The 19,788-nt window shown below is 48.0% G+C and overlaps 1 protein-coding gene across 3 annotated transcripts in view; it reads right to left on the minus strand.

Moving 5' to 3' along the window:
* Positions 1 to 6,755: 6,755 nt before the first annotated feature.
* Positions 6,756 to 19,788, minus strand: part of LOC102133956 (phospholipase B1, membrane-associated) — a 107,057-nt gene continuing 94,024 nt past the window's right edge. For 2 of the 3 annotated variants that reach the window (XM_045369569.3, XM_074012074.1), the window contains 5 exons: positions 19,318 to 19,396; positions 17,854 to 17,958; positions 16,973 to 17,068; positions 9,016 to 9,090; positions 6,756 to 7,163 (listed from right to left, as the gene is read on the minus strand). In XM_045369569.3, the coding sequence (XP_045225504.2) occupies positions 7,011 to 7,163; positions 9,016 to 9,090; positions 16,973 to 17,068; positions 17,854 to 17,958; positions 19,318 to 19,396 (508 nt within the window). In that variant the 3' untranslated portion in view covers positions 6,756 to 7,010. Of the gene's footprint in view, positions 7,164 to 9,015; positions 9,091 to 16,972; positions 17,069 to 17,853; positions 18,695 to 19,317; positions 19,397 to 19,788 lie in introns of all 3 variants that reach the window. The other variant, XR_012422524.1, reaches the window with a different exon arrangement.

The raw sequence follows: 19,788 nt of genomic DNA on the forward strand, positions 1-19,788 counted from the left end.
GATTTCACAGGCACCTGTGGTGCCTTCTGGAAGGAAGGCTGCCCTGGGGACAATTTGGGAAACTGTGTGTGTCTCCCTAGGGGATTTCAGACCCAAAGCGATCCTGATCATGTGCCCTGCTGTGTAAAATGAGTTGCAGAACTAGAACCGGAAAAGAAAGGTCATAATTGAGCTTTCATATATAATGACGTTATCATCCATCCTCTGGTCACAGGAGACATGCTCTGAGCAGTTTTCCCAGCAAGTGGAAAAAACCAAGTTGCCCTGCAGGCATTGCCATGGGGCCATTCCACCTTCCTCTCTAGCTGGTTGAGATCTCTTGGCTTCCTCCCTTTTTCTGCCCACAGAGAGAGGACAGAGGTGCATGGCCTGTCACTCCAGCTTTTGAAGAGCACAGAGAATCAAATGGTTCAGGCAGGGCCAGCGTCGTGGGTGTGTGACCCATGAGTCACACAGGGACCCACGTTCAGAAGGGCCTCCTGCTTGGTTTAATGCTCTGCTGTTGCTGTCTTAAAATTCATCATTTTTCAACAAGGGGCCCTATATTTTAACTTTGCACTAGACCCCACAAATTCCACCACCAGTTCTAGGTCTGGGTCAGGATGGGGTATTCCTGACAGGGCCTGGCTTGGGGGGCTTATTCCAGCTGGTAGCAGACCTCAGGCCCACTGCCACATTTGAAATCAAGTCTAGAAATGAATTTAACCTCAGACCAGACTGAATAATTGTGTTACAAAGTCCCCTGGCAGAAGTGGCAGAGAAGGCATTTGCCTCCCACGGTGATTTGGGGTTTGGGGGGGGTTAGGAGCCTGCCCTTCCTTTATTCCTGGATGCTGAGATGTTCCTGAAGTTTAGGGCCCACCCAAGATGCTAGCGCATGGAGGCTGTACTGTCAGGTGCTTTCGTTGACTTTTTGGGACATTAGTGAAGACAGACAACTCAGAATAGAATTTTAACAATGCTTGAAAGAGCGGTCAGAGGCAGGCTGTGTGGGCGCTGTGCCCATCATGGAGTGTGGGACCCAGAGTTGCAGCCTTAGTTGTTCCACCTAACAGAGGGACCTCCCTGTAGGCAGAAGCATAAGGCTAATACTTTTCTTCCAGGCTTTGGATGAAAGTGTCTGGAGAACCCAGGTGGGTGATGTGTGGTGGAGCATGGTGGGGAGGGGGTGCGGGTTGGCAGGTCTAATGGACACACTTCCAGCCCGGGCTTGCACACGGGGAATGAGAATAACTACAGCTTCACTTATCAAGCACCTGCTCTATGCCAGACACTTTCACACACTTTCTCATTTAATCCACAGACAGCCTTTTGGGGAGGCATGATCCCATTTTGTTACAGCTGAAGCAATAGGGTCATTCCTAATTACTCAGGATTAGAATCATTTTTCTCACTCCCATCTTATCCCCTACTCCCTGAGGAGTGCGGATTCTTCAGTCATTGAGGTTGATTGTATTTCAGATCTTAATTGACCACAAAAAATAAAATTCAAATGACTAAAACACTGGAATATTTAGGGGATTCCTTAATTTCCTCTCCTTTTCATCCTCCTCACTTTCTTTTCTGTGTCTGCTCCCCTGAGCACTGTTGGAAATAGTTCTGACAGCAGTATACTTCTTGCTGGATGACGTAGCCAGGGTCCAATAGTAGTAGACTCTAGGTCTCTCCGAGATGGCAGACAGGCTCTTGCTATGTCACAGTGCCAGTTGCCAGAACAGTGGATCGAGCTTAGAGTGACTTATTCGGTGTCTTCTGAGCACTGCACCAAGATGGGAGTGGTGGGAGTGGAGCAATGGAGTGTCATGCTTTTGCTAAGCCCTGGCAAGCTAAAATACTTTTGCTAATAGATACAAAACTGGTTAATGTGCTATAGAGGCATAAAACCATAACCCTGAGGTTATCTTTTTTTGCCCGTCAGAAATCCACAAGTCAACATAACTTCATAGTGTTCAGGCTCTAATTAAATAGTCATAAATGGCAAAGTCAAACACAGGTGCAGTCTATATAACTAAATATTTCTTAGAATATGGTTAAATAACATTGACAGGACATGTGGTCACTTATTTCTAAGTTTGAGATACATTTTCTTAAAGATATAGTCACCCCTCCTTATCTACGATTTAGTTTCTGTGGTTTCAGTTCCTCAAGGTCAGAAAGTCAATAGTAGCCTAACCTCATTCCCTTCACTTCATCTCATCCTGTAGTCATGGTACCATCTCACATCAACATCAACACAAGAAGGGTGAGGAGGCAAGAGAGACCACGTTCACATAATTTTTATGGTATATCATAATTCTTTTATTGTTCATCTCAAGTTACAAATTAAACCTTATAGGTGTGTATGTATAGGAAAAAGCATTGTATATACATAGTTCAGCACTATCCATGGTTTCAGGCATCCAGTGAGCCACGGGGTTCTTAGAATGTATCCCCTAATAGGCCAGCCACGGTGGCCTGTTACACCTATAATCCCAGCACTTTGGGATGCCGAGGCTGGTGGCTCACCTGAACTCAGGAGTTCAAAACCAGCTTGGGCAACATGTCAAAGCCCTGTCTCTACAAAAAATAGAAAAATTAGCTAGGCATGGTGGTGTGCGCCTGTAGTCTCAGCTCCTTGGGAGGATGAGGTAGGCGGATCGCTTGAGCCTGGGAGGTGGAGACGACAGTGAGCTGAGATTGTGCCACTGCACTCCAGCCTGGGCAACAGAGCAAGACTCTCTCAGGGGGAAAAAAAAGAATGTGTCACCCACTAATAAGGGGAGGCACTGCTGTACTGTACTTTGCTTACCTTACAAGTTTGTGGTATGGATCAAATAAGAACATACTAAAATGTTTTGTTAACTGTAAGGTGCCAGGTATATTTTAATTATTGTGATTATTTTACAAAGCCCCTGAATCATATTGTATTGGAATTAATACTGATATAGAAAAGAGAGAGCTAATTATTGAATACCTATTTTTTGAGTATTGTTTTTATCTCATTTAATTCTTACAAAAAGACTGAAAAGATACAGAACATGCTTCATTTTCTCTGTAAGGATTATAATAGCACCTACTTCAAGGGGCTATTGTGAGAATTAATAAAAAATACAGACTTACTGCTTAAAAACCAGTACCTGGTATACAATAAACACACAAATGTTGGTTCACTGAGGGCCCAGCCTGTTATTTGAACACATTTACTCAAGTTTATTTCTCTCTAATAACAATGTATTTCATTTCTGGAAGTTTTATCTGGACTTAGTTCTTTCACAAATCTGCCTTTATTTTTAAAAAATAACGTTGTGTTCTTGCCTCATGTTTTAAATTCCTTTTGTCTTTATCTTTCCAAACATAGTCTTTTTTTCAATGTTGCTGTTATGTAAAATGTGCAAGTCTAATCTTGCTAGTTATTACATTTGATTCTCACAGGGATTTTTTTTTCTAACTAAATGATTTATTAGCTGCTAGAACAAGGGTATTCAATCTTTTGGCTTCTCTGGGCCACACTGGAAGAAGAATTGTCTTGGGCCACACATAAAATACACTAACACTAAAGATAGGTGATGAGCTAAAAAAGAAACACACACACAAATCTCGACATGTTTTAAGAAAGTTCACAAATTTGTGTTGGGTGGCATTCAAAGCCATCCTGGGCCACATGTGGGCTGTGGGTTGGACAAGCTTGTGCTATAATGTCACACATACACTAGCAAAAGAAATCTTAGTCCCCATAATGTTTTAAATCATAGATTATTGGCTGGGCACGGTGGCTCACCCCTGTAATGCTAGCACTTTGGGAGGCCAAGGTGGGTGGATCACCTGGGGTCAGGAGTTTGAGACTAGCCTGACCAACATGGCAAAACGATGTATCTAATAAAAATACAAAAATTAGCTGGGCAAGGTGGCGCATGCCTGTAATCCCAGCTACTCAGGAGGCTGAGGCAGGAGAATCGCTTCAACCTGGGAGGCAGAGATTGCAGTGAGCCGAGATCGTACCACTGCACTCCAGCCTGGGGCACAGAGCCAGACTCTATCTCAAAAAAAAAAAAAAAAAAAAAGAAAAAAGAAAAATCATAGATGATTAGAGATAGCTGAGTTTTTCAGAGCAGTTGGAAGCAGAGGAACAATGGTGCCATCATGACATCGTAGGTCTTTCTTTTATACCACATTTATTTGCAATTTGGCCCAATTCACTGCTGGAACTGGTGGTGGTTTTATTTTTCTGGGTTACCACCCTACTCTGGGCTCCGGTATTTATTTGGACAAATGCCGCATTATGTAATGAAAGTACAACTCTGGGCCAGTTACTTCTTCCCTGAGTCTTCGTTTCCTTCTCTGTAGAAAGGGAATGGTAATAGGGATGTGTGAAGTTTCATTATTGTGCACCACGGTGCCCACCACAGCATAAGCACTTTATGTCAACTTTTATTAGCATTTTCTTTGTACAAATCTTTTCTCACTAACATTTATATTCGCTGGTCAAGTGTAGCCTGATGTCACAACTATCACAACAATGTAATCGCTATCAACTCCTCATCCTTTCCATCACGTCCTCTAACCCATATCCAGCTCATCCATTCTTATTTTTCCTGGCCGCCTCCTGGTCCCCCATATTCACGATGCTCATCTCTCCACCTACACAGAGTTTCCCCAGTCTGGACAACCCCAGTCCTTTTGGTAACCATTCTCCCTCTTTTCAGAGCTCAGAGTTCCATGTCCTTTAGGAAGGCGTGGACCAGGTTTAAGCCACATGAATCTCTCTTTTCTGAATTCAGAAGCCTCTATGGGGAGTGCCATGGACTGTGGCTTCCTCAGGATTTGGTGGCTTTGCTCATGGCGTGGCTGTGGGTGCCCTCCTAGCTAGACTGGACATTTTCCTACAGAAAAACAACAGGGCGCACAGCCAGTGTATGTACGTAATACCACCAGTTTCAAGTGGGCGCTTCTCACGTATTTTTAATTTTTGGCTTCTTAGCACGTACTTGCTGGGAATCTGGTGCCTGGTTTGTGGCTGTGTCTGTGTCGCTCCAGAAAGGATTTCTTTGTTTTGCCAAGTGTTCTCTGGCGAACCAGCTGGGACCATTTGTTGATGTTTTAGTCTGGATTACTCTGGCAGTGTGAGTTCCAACACCCTCCCCTCCCCACACCCAAATGAGGGGCGCCTGTGGTTATGGATCCTTGCTGCTTTGAAGTAGGAGCTGCTGGAAGAATAGAAACTTGCAAGAAAGAAAAGGGCTGGGGGAGGGGAGGGGCCGTGAAGCGAACTCCTAGACTTTATATGTTACCTTTGTCGTTACACTGTCTCAAGCCAGGAGTGTAAGGGTTACCTTTGTTGGGACACTGTCTTAAGCCAGGAGCATAAGCTGGGATGTGTGACTCGGTCACCACGTTTTCCAGTCTATAGGAAAAAGTAGGGGAACGCATGCTGTTCCCATTGTATAGAAACAGACACTGAAGCCCAGAAGAACATGGAACTGGGTGTAGGTCCTCCAGGTTCTCTGTTGTGCCAGAAAGAGGTAAGATGATGAACCTCTCTGAGAGGAAGGCGGGCAGTCTCCACCCATATGTTATTACCCCATTTCCCCAAACTCATCTCTGGGTCTCACATCTTCCCCAACAGTCTGGGCCTTATCCCAAGTCTTCACAGAGGAAAAAGGCCATTTTCATTTGTGCAGCATTTTAGAGTTAGAGGTTTACACACAGCTCCTTACTTTTCAGCAGTGCTGTGAGATAAGCAAAATGTGTACTCTTATTCCAATTTTTACAGATGCGGAGTCTGAGAAACTGGGCTCAGGCTGGCGAAGGCAGCTTCAGGGCACGACATTTCAGTGTTGCATCCGGGATTCCGACTCAGGCTCTTTGTCAGCCCGGACTTCAGGATCAGAGAGAGGTTTAAAATGCAGATGATGTCTACCTCCCTGGATTCTTTTATGGTGAAGTGAAATTCACATGATACACAATTAATCATTTTAAATGGAACAATTCGTGGCCTTTAGTGCATTCACAATGTTGCGCAACCATCACTTCTATTTTCAAAGCTTTTCCCTTTACCCGCTCCCTGGGCTTTTGTGCAGAATAAAAGACACCATCTGTGGAAGGCCTCCAGCGCGGGGCCTTGCCCCTAGCAGGGGCTCAGTGAATGCAGCCTATATTTTCAGACTCTCTCTAGCTTTCTCTCAGAAACCTGGTCATATAGAAATAGGATTTTTTTTCCTAAATTTAGCACCTTGAGAAAATCAGGTTGAGGATATAGGAGGTATTTGTGTCTCAATCATTTTTTTTTCCTTTTTCTCAAAATGACATGTGAAAGTTGCGCTCTCCCAAGAAACTGTCCCCGAAGAACCCTTTCTATTCTTTAAAACAAAGAGACACATGTACCTACTGATGCCCTAGTAGTTACACATCATTGCATGGCTTCTTGGTTACTGAAGGAGTTTGACTTCTCGGCCAGGCTGTGACATGCACAGCCTAGGAGGCACCTCAGTGCTCTGCATTGTCCTGGACACAAAACAGTTGCTTAATAAGTATGTGTTGGATTGGACTGAATGGTGGCCAGCCAGCTCCAAAATTCCAGCCACCACCTGGTGACCAGTGTTTTTTCTGCCTTTGAAATAGTGAGTTTGGTGATTTGAGGATATATGCTCGTGGTGGCAGGCAGTTTGGGCTCTGACTGGCCGTGGCTTGGGCAGCCCCGCCGGAGGCAGGCCACGAAAGGCGGCAGTTCTCACACCTGGGCTGCACAAGAGATGAAAGGCAAGTGCTTCACACAGGCAAACCCAGGAATAAAACAGCTTTGAACTTTATTTAAATATACCCCTTCCAGGAGCATAGGCCTGGAAGAAGCCCAGGCCCCGAGAAGTTGTGACTATCCCCTGGGGCTTCCTATGGCACCAGGTGTCGAAGCATGTCCTGGTGGCTGGGAGTGGCTGGGGCGGAGGGCAGTGAGGAGAGTGGCTAGGGAGGACCCACCCCTGGGCCTAGAGGGCCACAGTGCGCAGGCTCACTGGAGGATCTTCCCTCCGGCCACCTCATCTGCACCTCCAGACCACTGTCCCGATGACGCCGACCACAAGGCCGACTCCCGCCGCCACTGGCACAGCCCAGTAGAGCACATTGGGGGCTTCTTCAGCCTGGTCTGGGAGCAGCTGGCTATTCCGCAGGGTGTAGAGGTAAGGGCTCTCCTGTGGAGGGGGTGGCAGCGGAAAGGACCTCGGTGAACCATCCATCACCAAGCCAAGACTTGCCTAGTCCCCATCCCTGAGATGCTGTGATAACCCTGCACGTTTTCACAGCACTTCCCTTTTGTAAAGCTCCCTCATTTACGCTGTGCCCAAACCCTCTTTAGCAGGATGGGCCTCTAAAGAGGTCAACACACAGTTAGAACCTTCTTTTGGTTTCTCACCAGCATTTTCTTTGCTGTCAAACCTGATTTTGAAAGATTGAGAACTGATAGGTGACCAGTGGCAGAGAGCCTGATAGGTGACCAGTGGCAGAGAGCCTTGGGGAGCCTGTAGAACTCCTGCCTCTACTTCTTCTTGGTCACAACTGTCCCCATTCTCCCATCCCAGCATACCCAGAAATCAGGGAAGGGCAGCACGGAAGGACAGTTGGTTTTGTAGTAGATGAAAGATTCCCAAATCAGAAGGGCCGGGAGGGAGGCATGTGGGCAGACAGTGTGCATTCCTGCCTTCCTACACCCCTCTCCATTCTCCTTTCTCTCACTGAATGTGAATTGGGTGCCTGCTGTGTGGAGCCCCCATGCTGGAAGCTGTGATGAGGGTTAAGATGTGATATCTTTTCTTGCGGCCCAGGAGGAAGGTGAGATGTGCAGAAACAATCACATCATAAACGAGACTGGGTCAGTGTCTTATGAGAGGTACAAATAGAAAAGGAGACCCATACGGTTGAGTGTCTGGAGACAGAAATGGTAGGTAAGAGGTGAAACTGTAGCTTAGTGAAGGCAACATCTGGGCCTGGAGGGAGGCAGATGTTCTCATAGGCAGATGGAGGATGAACCACCAGGAGCAGATGGCAGAAGGAAAGTCCTGGACATGGGCACTCCCATCCTTGGGGGATGGATCCACTGGCCAGGAGTGTAGCATGTGTATAATGGAGGGAGGTGACCCTCCCTCTGGACTCTGGTCAATGGGCAGTAGGGATCAGGCAAGGATTTCAAGCAGCCTTGATGGGGCAAGTTATTTCCAGGAAGGTCTATCTGTGTCTGGCAGCAAGTGTAGGGTGGATGAACAAGAGGGAGAGGAGAGTTGGGGAGACAAGTCACAGGCTTCGAAGGTGGGCCAGGCGAGGGCGGTGGGTGTGGTGAGGGAGGAAGACCATTGCGGGCTCCAGGAACAGACACTGAGTCTTTTTTATCTTTGCCTGCCGATCCCCAGATCCTAGTATACTGCCTGGCACGGGAGAGCTGCTTGCTGCACTTTTATTTTTGAATCAGTTAGTCTGGAGTGCAGTGGCATGATCTCAGCTCACTGCAAACTCGGCCTCCTGGGTTCAAGTGATTCTCCTGCCTCAGCTTCTCGAGTAGCTGGGACTACAGGCGTCTGCCACCATGCCCGGCTAACTTTTGTATTTTTAGTAGAGACGGGGTTTAACTATATTGGCGAGGCTGGTCTTGTACCCCAGACCTCAGGTGATCTGCCCACCTCGGTCTCCCAAAGTGCTGGGATCACAGGCATGAGCCACCATGCCTGGCCTTGATGCACTTTTAAGACTGAGGATGCGTCAGAGCTTTCAGAAGGAATGGGTGACCCCAGACACCCGCCAGTGCTCATCTGCCTCCCTGACTGTCCTCACTTCGGCTGGAGCTGTTGAATGTCCTCTCCCCTCACTCCATGGCTGCCCACACCCTGAGAAGTTTCCATGGCAGTGGGGACAGGTGGGATTTGAGAAGATGGCAGTGAGTGAAGCTGCATTTGAGGGAGCCTCCCAGGGGACTCCTTTGTGCTTCTAGGGGACAGGACAACCCCCACCCCAGGCACCTCTGTTCCACCTGGGGCAGGAGGGATGTTTACTCACAGGAGAGGGGCACTTGAGTTTGGCTCGGCTGTGGGTGAAGTTGTTGGAGGTAGTCTTGCGGCCCACTGGTTCCAGCTGGAGAGACAGAAAGGACAGCTTGATTCTCTCCAAAGCTGGGAGACACTTTCCTCTCTGAGGGGGTGTCTCACACCAGAGCCCCTCCCTTGGGAAGGGGGTGGGGGTGGGTAGAAAACAGCAAAGTGGCTGGTTTTGGGCCTACAGCAGGGACCCACTAGCCTGGGGCTGAGCGGGAGCTGACGTATGAAGCACAGAGGGACCAGGCAGCCTCTGTCGGCAGGGCAGGACCCTGAGTCTGTGCCCCTGGATTTGCCAGGTACAGCGAGGCCCAGGAGAGGCCACTGGTCCTGAGTCCACAGGGAGTCTTTGGAAGGGTTGGGGCCATCTCTGGCTTCCTTTGTGAGTGGCCGTGATTGTAAGACACCGTGTTCTCAACTTTGTAAAATGATGACAATCCTACTTACCAACTTCTCGAAGTGCGTGGGGCTAGTCAATTTCAGGAAACTTTGGAAACATATTGGTTACAATGACATCATTACTACACTTGACTTGTCAACCTTAGGAAACCGGAGTTTCTCACTTGAGCCACTTTGTATGTTTTCCACATAGATGAAAAGATTTATTTGAAATATTCCTGGGTGTAAATACTTTTGATCCCAGGACCCTCTGAGGATGAGCTAGGAGCTGCTGTATCCCCCTCCCCAGCATCTTTTAGCCAGTAGCCAGGCCCAACATGTGGCCAGCACTGAGAAGAATGAGCCCCTAGCACTGTCACCTATTCAGAGTCTGTCTGGAACATCTAGCCTCCACTCTGTGTGTATTCTGCCTGCTCCTGACCACAGGGTATTGCCAAGGAGGGAGGTGAAAGTTCACGATCTGAGCTCATGACCACACCTGGCCCATGATCTCACTTTCTGTTGTCTGAAAGTCTTTTACGCCGTTCCTTAGTGACACAATTGGAGGAGGGAGGGCAGTTCTGTTCCTGGGAGAGATGCCAGGGTGACTAGACTGAGCACAATGGGCTGGGATCCAGGCTCTGCTGGTAACGGGCTGTGCAGTGCTGGGAAGGCTACTTCTCTGAGGTTAGGGACAGGCATGACATCCTGTCCTGACACCTTGGTTTGTTGTGAGCATCAAATGAGAAAATGGCATGAAAGCACGTGTGATCGGGGTGGCTTACATACATAAGGTAGTATTATTTCCACTTTCTTAAGAGCTGAGGACACGCAAGCCTATCGTAAACTCAAGCCTATCGTAACAGTGACAGAATAAATGCTAAAGATCAGGGTGGCTGATTCCCAATGCTGTTCCAGGAACCCAGGAACTAATTCACACAGAAGATGATCATGATTTCAAGGGTCTGATGAATGTGTCAGTTTCTCCCTTTCTACTGGTTCCTTCTCAATAGTACACAACCTGCTCTGACATCTCCCCTCCTTCCCCTGCTCTCTCTTTGATCCACATCCCCTCCAGTGACCTTGGCTGTTATTTCTCATAACTTCCTGAAAGAGCTTTCTATAGGTGCTGGCAGCACTTCCTAATCTCGCGTTCTCTCTGCTGCTCACTCCAGCCAGTCTGCAGTCTCCATCGCTGGATGGAAGCTCTGGCCCTGGCCACCAACGATCTCCATATAGGTAGAGCCAAAGGTGTTTTTGCTGTGTGTATGTGTTCATCTTGCTTGGCTTCTCAGGAGCATTCATCAAAGTTGACAGCGCTCTCTCTCTCTTTCTCTCTCTCTCTCTCAACACTGACTTCTCTTGGCTCTCTGGACACAGCATTGTTTCTCATTTCCTTTCTAACTCCACACTCTCCTCCTCCTCTCTCACTGGAGTTGAAAGCTGGAATGAATGCCCAGGGCTAGGTAGTTGGCCTTATACTCTTTTCTACCTATTCTTTCTCTAGGAGCTCTCAGTTGATCCTGTAGTGGTTGCTTTTTTTTTTTTTTCTTTTTTTTTTTTGTAGATGGAGTCTTACCCAGGCTGGAGTGCAATGGCACAATCTCAGCTTACTGCAACCTCCGCCTCTGGGTTCAAGCGATTCTCCGGCTTCAACCTCCCTAAATAGCTGGGATTACAGGTGCACGTGACCACGCCTGGCTAATTTTTGTACTTTCAGTAGAGACACGGTTTCACCATGTTGGCCCTCTATGCTAATAACCCCACTTTTTTTTTTCTATCATCTCCAGCCTTGACTTCCTCTGTGAGCTCTAGACTTCTGTATCCCGATACCTCTATGTGGATGTCCGGAAAGCAGTTCACACCATGTCCAAAACAGAAGTCTTGGTTTGTTTCCTCCCAAGCTGATTTTTCTCTACCTGCTCAACCATCCACCCAGTTTCTTAACCCCAAACCAAAAAGTCATCCTTGTTCCTCTTCCCCATCATCCATCCGCCAGCCCACGACACATCCTAAACCTCACCGCTTCTCTCCTCCTCTGCCCTGACCCTAGTCTCAGCCCCCTTCCTCTCTCACCCATCACCAGCGGCCTCCTAGTGGTCTTTCCAGATCCACCCTTGCTTTCTTCCAGTCCAGGGGTACACAGATCCGGGGGTAAGCCAGAGCATATCCCCTTCCTGCTTAGAAGCATCCAGGGACCTGGCCCCTGCCCAACTCTTTGACCTTGTTCACTTCCCTCTGGTCACACTGGCCTTTAAGTTCCTCAGACACTTCAAGCTCATTCTTGACTCTAGGCCCACATGGGTCCTATTTCCTCTGCCTGGCAACCTCTTGACGTGCACTTCTCAATCCAACGTCACTTCTTCAGGGAGGCCTCCCTCTCCCCTACCATTACTCTGTGTCACATCGCCCTGCTTGAGTTTTTCTTAAGCCACAGATGTGGTCAGAAATGACCTTGTTGATTATCTGTCTTTTCCCTACTATCCTGTATGTCCCATGACAGCAGGAGTCATCTTTTTTCACTGCTGAGTCCTCAGTACCTGGAGCAGTACCTAGCACACAGCGGTGCTCAGTAAATTCTTGTTGGATGGATGGATAGATGAATTAATTGAAGTCACAGAGATCTGAGTGGAGAAGCTTGGCAGGGGAAGGCTTGGAGCTGGTCACAGGGAATGAAATTGTTTTTCTTAGAACCAACCTTTCCTAAGCCAGGCACTGTGGCTACCAACCACGTAGCAAATGACAGGACTGGGCAGGGTGTAATGGACCTAGGTGGGCCACTGGCCTGTCCTGGAGATTCAGAGGTGGCTTCCTGCAGGAGGTGGCACCTGAGTTGAGTGGTGGAGTGGGGAAGGGCAATCCAGGAGAAGGAGGAGAGCAAGAGTGAGCAGAGGTGTGGACCACCACGGGTGGTGCAGGACGCTGCTGGAGTCACTAGACTGCAACATGTGAGGCAGATGCTGGTGGAAATGGTAGCCAGAGAGGTTAATCAGGTGAATCAGGCCAAGTCCCAGAGGCCTAGTGTGCTGTGGAATGGGGCCTGGACTGCCTCCTTCAGAGGTGGGAGGCTTTGGAAGTTTGAAAGCACGGAAGTGACTGGGTCAGGTTTTTTTTTATACAGATTACTTGATTTCTCTGGAGGGACCAGATCTAAGGCAGTGGTTCATAAACCCTGCACATTAAAATAATCTCAGGAGCTTTCACAAACTACTGAATCCAGCTCGCACTCCAGACCAATTAAGTCAGAATCTCTGGGGATAAGCCCGGTCAGACACTGATACTGTTTTTCAAGTAAACTTTTTTTTTTTTTTTAATTTGAGGAAGACTTTTACTCTTGTCACTCAGGATGGAGTGCAATGATGTGATCTTGGCTCACTGCAACCCCTGCCTCCTAGGTTCAAGTGATTTTCCTGTCTTAGCCTCCCAAGTAGCTGGAATTATAGGCATGTGCCACCACGCTTGGCTAATTTTGTATTTTTAGTAGAGATGGGGTTTCACTGTGTTGGCTAGGTTGGTCTCAAACTCCTGACCTCAGGTGATCAGCCTGCCTCGGCCTCCCAAAGTGCTGGGATTACAGGTGTGAGCTACTGCACCTGGCCTCAAATAAACTTTTAATTGAAGCTAACATACACATAGAAACTAGTACAAATCGTAAGTGAGCAACAGGTGTAAGTTTTGATAAAATGAACATACCAGCATCCACTCAGGCAATAGACTATTAGAGTCCTCAGAAGCTCCTTTCCGCTTTCTTTCTGGACCATTCATCCCCCAGTGAGTCTCTACACCATCATGCTGACTTCTAACCCCATATGCCAAGCTTCTTGCTTTCGAACTTTATAGATATTATTGTATGTTGTTTAAGTTTGCTCAACTGTCACTTCTTCAGTGAGGCCTCCCTCTTCCCAGCCATCACTCTGTGTCACATCGCCCTGCTTGATTTTTTTTTTTTTTTTAAAGTCACAGATGCGGTCAGACCTGTATGGTATTCCTCAGTATGAATGTGCCACAGTTTATTCATCCATCCTACTGTTAGTGGACATTTGGGCAGTTTCTAGTTTGGAGCTGTTTATAAATAGTGCTGCTGTGAATATTCTTGTGTGTATCTTTTGGTGGACACACATATACCTTTCTTTTGGAGATATACCTAGGATTAAAACCGTTGGATCACAGGAAATACATGTGTTCAGCGTTATTAAATAGACCAAAGAGTTTTCCAAAGTGGCTATAGGCACTGATTGTTTTTAAAAGTCCCTGGATGACTGGGCGCAGTGACTCACACCTGTAATCCCAGCACTTTGGAAGGCCGAGGCGGGTGGATCTCCTGAAGGCAGGAGTTCAAGACCAGCCTGGCCTGGCCAACATGGCAAAACCTTATCTCTATTAAAAATACAAAAATTAGCTGGGCCTAGTGGCATGCACCTGTAATCCCAGCTACTTGGGAGACTGAGGCAGGAGAATCGCTTGAATCCAGGAGACAGAGGTTGCAGTGAGCTGAGATCGCGCCATTGCTCTCCAACCTGGGCAACAGAGTGAGACTCTGTCATTCATTCATTCATACATACATACATACATGTCCCTGACTGATTCTAATATGCAGCTGGAGCTGAGAGTTGCTATTCTAAGGGCTGTAACTCTGAAGACAGGGATGTCAGTCAGGAGGCTGGAGCTGTCACCCAGCACCTGGGGAGATTCAAACACTGGCTGAGAGCAGGATTTCCGCAGAAGAGGGAGCAGGCAGCAGTAGAGGACTAGGCCTCGGGAAAGAGAAACTCTTGATAAGACAAAAGAAGGCAGAGGAAGAGGAAAACAGCCCCTGGTGCTGCTGGTGCTTCTGGCTTTGCCTTTGCAAAGGTCTGGAGAAGGACGTGAAAGGAGAGGCGGGAGGTGAAATAGTTTAAAGTGCTTTTTGTTTCCCAGTAGGGAATCCTGGGAACATCAGCCAAAGCCTGCAGACACTATGTCATAGGACTCTAATTGTGAGACATGAATTCACCGGGTATATATGTGCTTAGCAGGTTGGGAGCAGCGGGGAGGGTGGTGGTGTGGCCAGGTCGCCAGGAAAGGACTAGGAAAACCTGGACTCTCATTCCCCCTTGTGCCATGAACAGTCTGTGTTACGTTGGGCAAACTGCTTCGTGTCTCTATACTTTAGTTACAGAATGTTCTGGCTAGATGACCTCTCAGTCTGTTACAGCTCTAATGGTCTGTTATTTATTTTCTGTTACTCTAGGGGTGAAATTCCAGCCAGAAGCCGATCTGAAAAGTTGGCATGATGCTATAGCTTTATGTCTGAGATTGGCTTTGGATGAAAACATTAGACTGTATAATTATTTCCCCAAATTATAGAGCCTAGGATAAGAAACCCCTGGATGGCTTTAGTTTTGTTTTTGTTATTTTGAAGTTTGGGCTACGGCTGAGATAATAATGTCTGGGGAACCATGGACAGTCTTGTTTCCACAATAGCTCCAGTGCAGTGTTTACGTTTTGTGTTCATATCTAAACTCCTCCCACTTATCTTTATGAAATAAAGGCCTCTTACCTGGGTGAATGAGAAGAGCTACTGAACCACTTTGGAAGAGAAGGCCAGAGTTACATATATATATTTTTTTCTTTTCTATTTGTTTTCTGAGATAGGGTCTCACTCTGTCCCCCAGGCTGGAGTGCAGTGGTGCCATCTCGGCTCACTGCAGCCTTGACCTCCCATGCTCAAGTGATCTTCTCACCTCAGCCTTCTGAGCAGCTGGGACTACAGGCATGTGCCACCATACCTGGCTAATATTTTGATTTTTTTTTTTTTTTTTTTGGTAGAGATAGGATCTCCCCTGTGTTGCCCAGGTTGGTGTCTAATTCCTGGGCTCAAGTGATCCACCTGCCTCAGCCTCCCAAACTGCTGGGATTACAGGCATGAGCCACTGTGCCTGGCCAGATCTACTTTGTTAATTCACATGAAGAGAAACCAATGGACTCTTTTTCATGTTCCAGCCATCACTATGGCTGTCCAGCCCCAGGAGATTCCTGAAGGGTCCCAGCTTTAAGCAGACTTGGAGTTCCACCTGGGTAGGAAGGCCATACCTTGATGAAAAAACTGGGAAGGAAGGGCCAAGGGCTTAGCTCTCTTTGGCTCTTCTTGGAATCTGTGGATTCCCTTGAGGTCTCAGGGGAAAAGGAACAGGGAATAGGTACCCTTTCTTTGGGAGGATTTTTACAAAGGAATAAAGTCACATGATTCAGCCACTGAAGGACAACTAGCCTTCAAAACAAAGTCCACAAAAGAAACAGGAATTATACCATATCAACTGATTTAAAAATTGTGGGGCAAACTCACAGATATTTTGGTTGCAATCCAGAGTCTTGGGCTGGAAGAGTACAACAGAGGTTTTTGGAGTGGGCAGATATGTGATGTCCACGGAACGAAAACCCCAGGACAATGGAAGTCAACATAAGCTGAGTGTGTCATTAACTAGGCCAAAGATAAAGCCAGTTTACATGCTGTTCTTAAAAGAGGTTGCTAGAGAGGAAGAGATGGCGTAGCTAAGGAGAAAGTCAGTATTGTGAGTCAGCCGAGTGAGATGCTGGACACACTGGATGAGCTGACAGGGGTGGGAATGTTTGCACAGCAGTGGTTGGCAGAGACACTCTGGGCCTGAAACTGTGATAAAAGGAGCTGGAATGTAGCTTGTTTAGTTGTCATAGGACAAAGGAAGGAACATACAGGTTGGGGTGGGGATTGTGTTACCCACTGAGCCTGGATTAAAAGAAACCATTGGGTTGGGAAGGCATTTCATTTGCTCTGTGCGAGAGGATTCAGTTGTTGGGGGTGACAGGCCAAGTGCTGTGCAGACACCATTCAGTTGTTGGTGGCCAGCCACAGAGGGAAGAGTGGAAGCACCAGCCAGGTGTCCCTGAGAGACCCCTGGTCTGTATGTTCATTTCATAAGGTACCTTCTCCCCATCAGAAAGGACTGGAATAGGTATCAGCCTGGGAAAACAGGCTGTGTGGATCTCCACTTTGCGATGTTTAAAGAAATGAGTTGGGTATGAGTTGAGCCCAGAGTCCTTGGAAGGCTGATGGTGCTGACATTTGCCGAGTGTCAGCTATTGTGCTGGGTGCTATGTACACATGATCTCAGTGCGTTTTCTGAGACCTGTCTTGTTTTCAGTTTTATAGATGTTGATACAGGTGGCCAGAGAGATCGTTTGCCCAAAGTCACACAGTCAGAGGTGGAAGTCGGTATTTTCATCCAGCCAACCTATTTGATTACAAAGGGATCCCCTCACAGTATCTGGGCATTGCTGAAGGTGCAAAGAATAAAGGTGTGTGTGTGTGTGTGTGTGTGTGTGTGTGTGTAACTTTCAAAGAGTGTTGGATAAATATAGGGTATTTTCCCTTTGGAATTAATCTATCAGGACCAAAAAGGTGTGCTGCCATTTTGGGCTTTGGGGAGAAAGGAGCCATGTCTCCAGTAGGTTTGCCATTGTGAGACAGAGAGTCAATATCCTTGGATTTCCCCTTGACAAGGCCCACCAGGCCCTCGGCTGCTCACCATGTTGTTCCAGAGTGCAATGGCCATCTCGGCATGCCCACGGTCTGAGAAGTGAAAACAGTCCTCGGAGAAGAAGGTGAGGTCAGTGTCCCCTCTCTGCAACCAAAAGGCAAGGAGGTTACCGTCCTGGGAAAGGGCTCTGCTACCTGAGCCCCAATCCCGCTCCCAGCAGGTGCCCTGGGCATGTCTCCTTTCATCCTTCCAACTCTCCTGCCAACTGGCTCAGATACTGCTGGAAAAACTCCCAGAATTTGGAATTTTTTTTTGAGACGGAGTTTCGCACTGTCAGCTGGGCTGGAGTGCAGTGGCATGATCTCAGCTCACTGCAACCTCCGTCTCTGCCTCCTGAGTAGCTGGGATTATAGGCGCCCACCACCATGCCCAGCTAACTTTTTGTATTTTTAGTAGAGGCAGAGTTTCACCATTTTGGCCAGACTGGTCTCAAACTCCTAACGTCGTGATTCACCTGCCTTGGCCTCCCAAAGTGCTGAGATTACAGGCATGAGCCACTACACCCGGCCAGAATTTTCTTTTTAAACAGACATGAATTGGACCCACCCATAGTCTCTCCCTTTTCTTGCAGCACCCCTATCCTAATAGTTGAAAAGAGTAATATTTTTAGGAAGCTTTCCATTCTATCCCAATCCAGAAAATATCAGGGCCAGGCCTGGGGAGCTTAGTCACTATTGACTTCCTTTCCAACTACATCTGAGTTCCAATCACAGCCCAGCCCCCACAAAAAGGAGGTAATGTGGAAAAAGCCACCCTCAGGAGCCCTCTTGGAGAGAGATGGTGAAAAAAAATGCCCACTTAAAGAAGTACATCCATTGTCTGTGATAAGGCCTCCATACACGAGCCTCCCTGAAATGCCCGCGGCTCACCTCGTTCAGTGGTATGAGTGTGTTTTGGAAGAAAGGCTGGACCACAACTGTGAAGTCCTCACGCTGTGTGTATTGGTGCCAGTAGGAGAAACTGGAGATGCCATTCTGGGGATGGAGAGAGAAGCTACTCAACCCTCTTGGCAAGGCTGCACAGACAGGGTTCAGTCCTGCTGTCTTGGATTGGTTGTGACAGGAGTCTACTCACCCTAAACGACAGTGACTTTAAGGCCCTACTCTAGTGGGATGCATGCATGCTTTTATTCTCCACCCATTCATGGGCACCTGCATTTCAAGGCCCTATCCTGGTTCTCAGGCTCAAAGATGAGTTGAACCCAGCAGCTCCTGGTGGTAGAAGCTCCCTATCCGCACAGCTCCACCCAGTCCCATTCCAAAGCCTCTGCCTGCAAGGCTGGGTCTGAGCCACTGACCAGATTGCCTGGGCCAAAGGCCTCCTCTGCTCACTACATGAAGAGGTCAATTAGAAAATGGGGCTGCAGGTCAGATGGGGAGCATCTCAACACCAGCTCCCAAAATGCTCGCGAACTTTGGGGGAGGAGAGTTCATGGTGGCTGGATTTAAGTACCCAAGCATGGAACATAAAAGGAACAGACTAGATGTACTTATCTTCAAGGAGTTTCTCATCCATCTGGGAACATAAGACAAGATGTGAAAACATGAGGACCATTTGGGGCTTTCAGGGCCCATCAAGTACAGACTGAATGTGATATGGGGAGATGTCTGCGGGTGAAGTTCAGGCAGGGGAAGCTCCTCAGAGGAGGGAAGCAGACTTGCCTTGTGAATGAAGGCAGGTCAGTTTGCAGAATGGAAATGCTACCTGAGCCTGAGAGGGAATAATAGAGGCAGAGACATAAGCAGGAGTGGAGGTGGGGAGATGGAAGGGGGTAGAGAGAGGGCGAGGAGAATTTGAGGTAGAGGTAAGTAGGGCAGGGTTAAGCCTTTTTCTCTTTTCGAGATAGGGTCTCACTCTGTTGCCTAGGCAGCAGTACAATGGCATGATCATAGCTAATGGCAGCTTCCAACTCCTGGGCTCAAGCTGTCCTCCTACCTCAGCCTCCTGAGTAGCTGGGACACCCAGCATGAGCCATTGTGCCGGGCCTAAGCCTTTTGTTTTGAATGAAGGGAGGGGAGGAAGTGAGTAGTAATTATTACACATGGTTCTGCATGGGGAAAATGGGCCCCACCACAAGGAGTCTACTCTGGGAGTCTCTTGCTGCCTGCCTGCTAGGAGGAGAGGATTCTCTCAGCTTCCACTTTAGGGTCTCTCATTCCTTTCCCTGGCCTTGGTGTTCAGTTTGCAGGGATAAGTATTTCAGGGGCTGTGATCTGCTTTTAGGGAGTGGCTTGCTCTTGGCCAAATCCTGCTGAGCATTTGATTTCCGAGTCCTTGCTCAGGGAGTACAGGGCCCCCCGCTGGGTCAGTATGAGAAGGGCTGCAGGGCTTACTTGGAGGTTCCAGTTCACTTTCTTCAGTTCTTGCTTCTCCAGGGAGCTTTGAGAGTGTCTGAGGCAAGTGCAGTTGTTCCTGTGAGACAGCGAGTCTTGTATTGAGGCTCCCTGGGGCACCGTGGCTCTGCCCTCCTGGGAGGCTGGCTCTGACACACAGCGCAGGCTGCCACCCCAGGGGCCTGCAGCCTGTGCTGCCTTACCTGGGGCAGGGGGTGACACACAAGTATTCCCACAGTACACCTTTGACAGACTCAGACCCAGGTTCAGAACGCTAACTCAGGAGCCCTGAGGTCCAGAGGATGCTTGTTCATAGAGAAAGTGGGAGAGCTGGCCCCTGGCGCCTGGACCTTCTTGTGGACAGACGCCTATTCCCCTTCCTCCTTAACTGCTCTAGGAAACCAGCCTGGGATTTCTCCAGAGCAGGACTGGGTGGGCAGGAGACTGGAGTTCAGGAAACCAGCCACAATG

Source organism: Macaca fascicularis, chromosome 13 (assembly GCF_037993035.2).
Source record: "Macaca fascicularis isolate 582-1 chromosome 13, T2T-MFA8v1.1".
In the NCBI taxonomy this organism is placed as follows: Eukaryota; Metazoa; Chordata; class Mammalia; order Primates; family Cercopithecidae; genus Macaca; species Macaca fascicularis.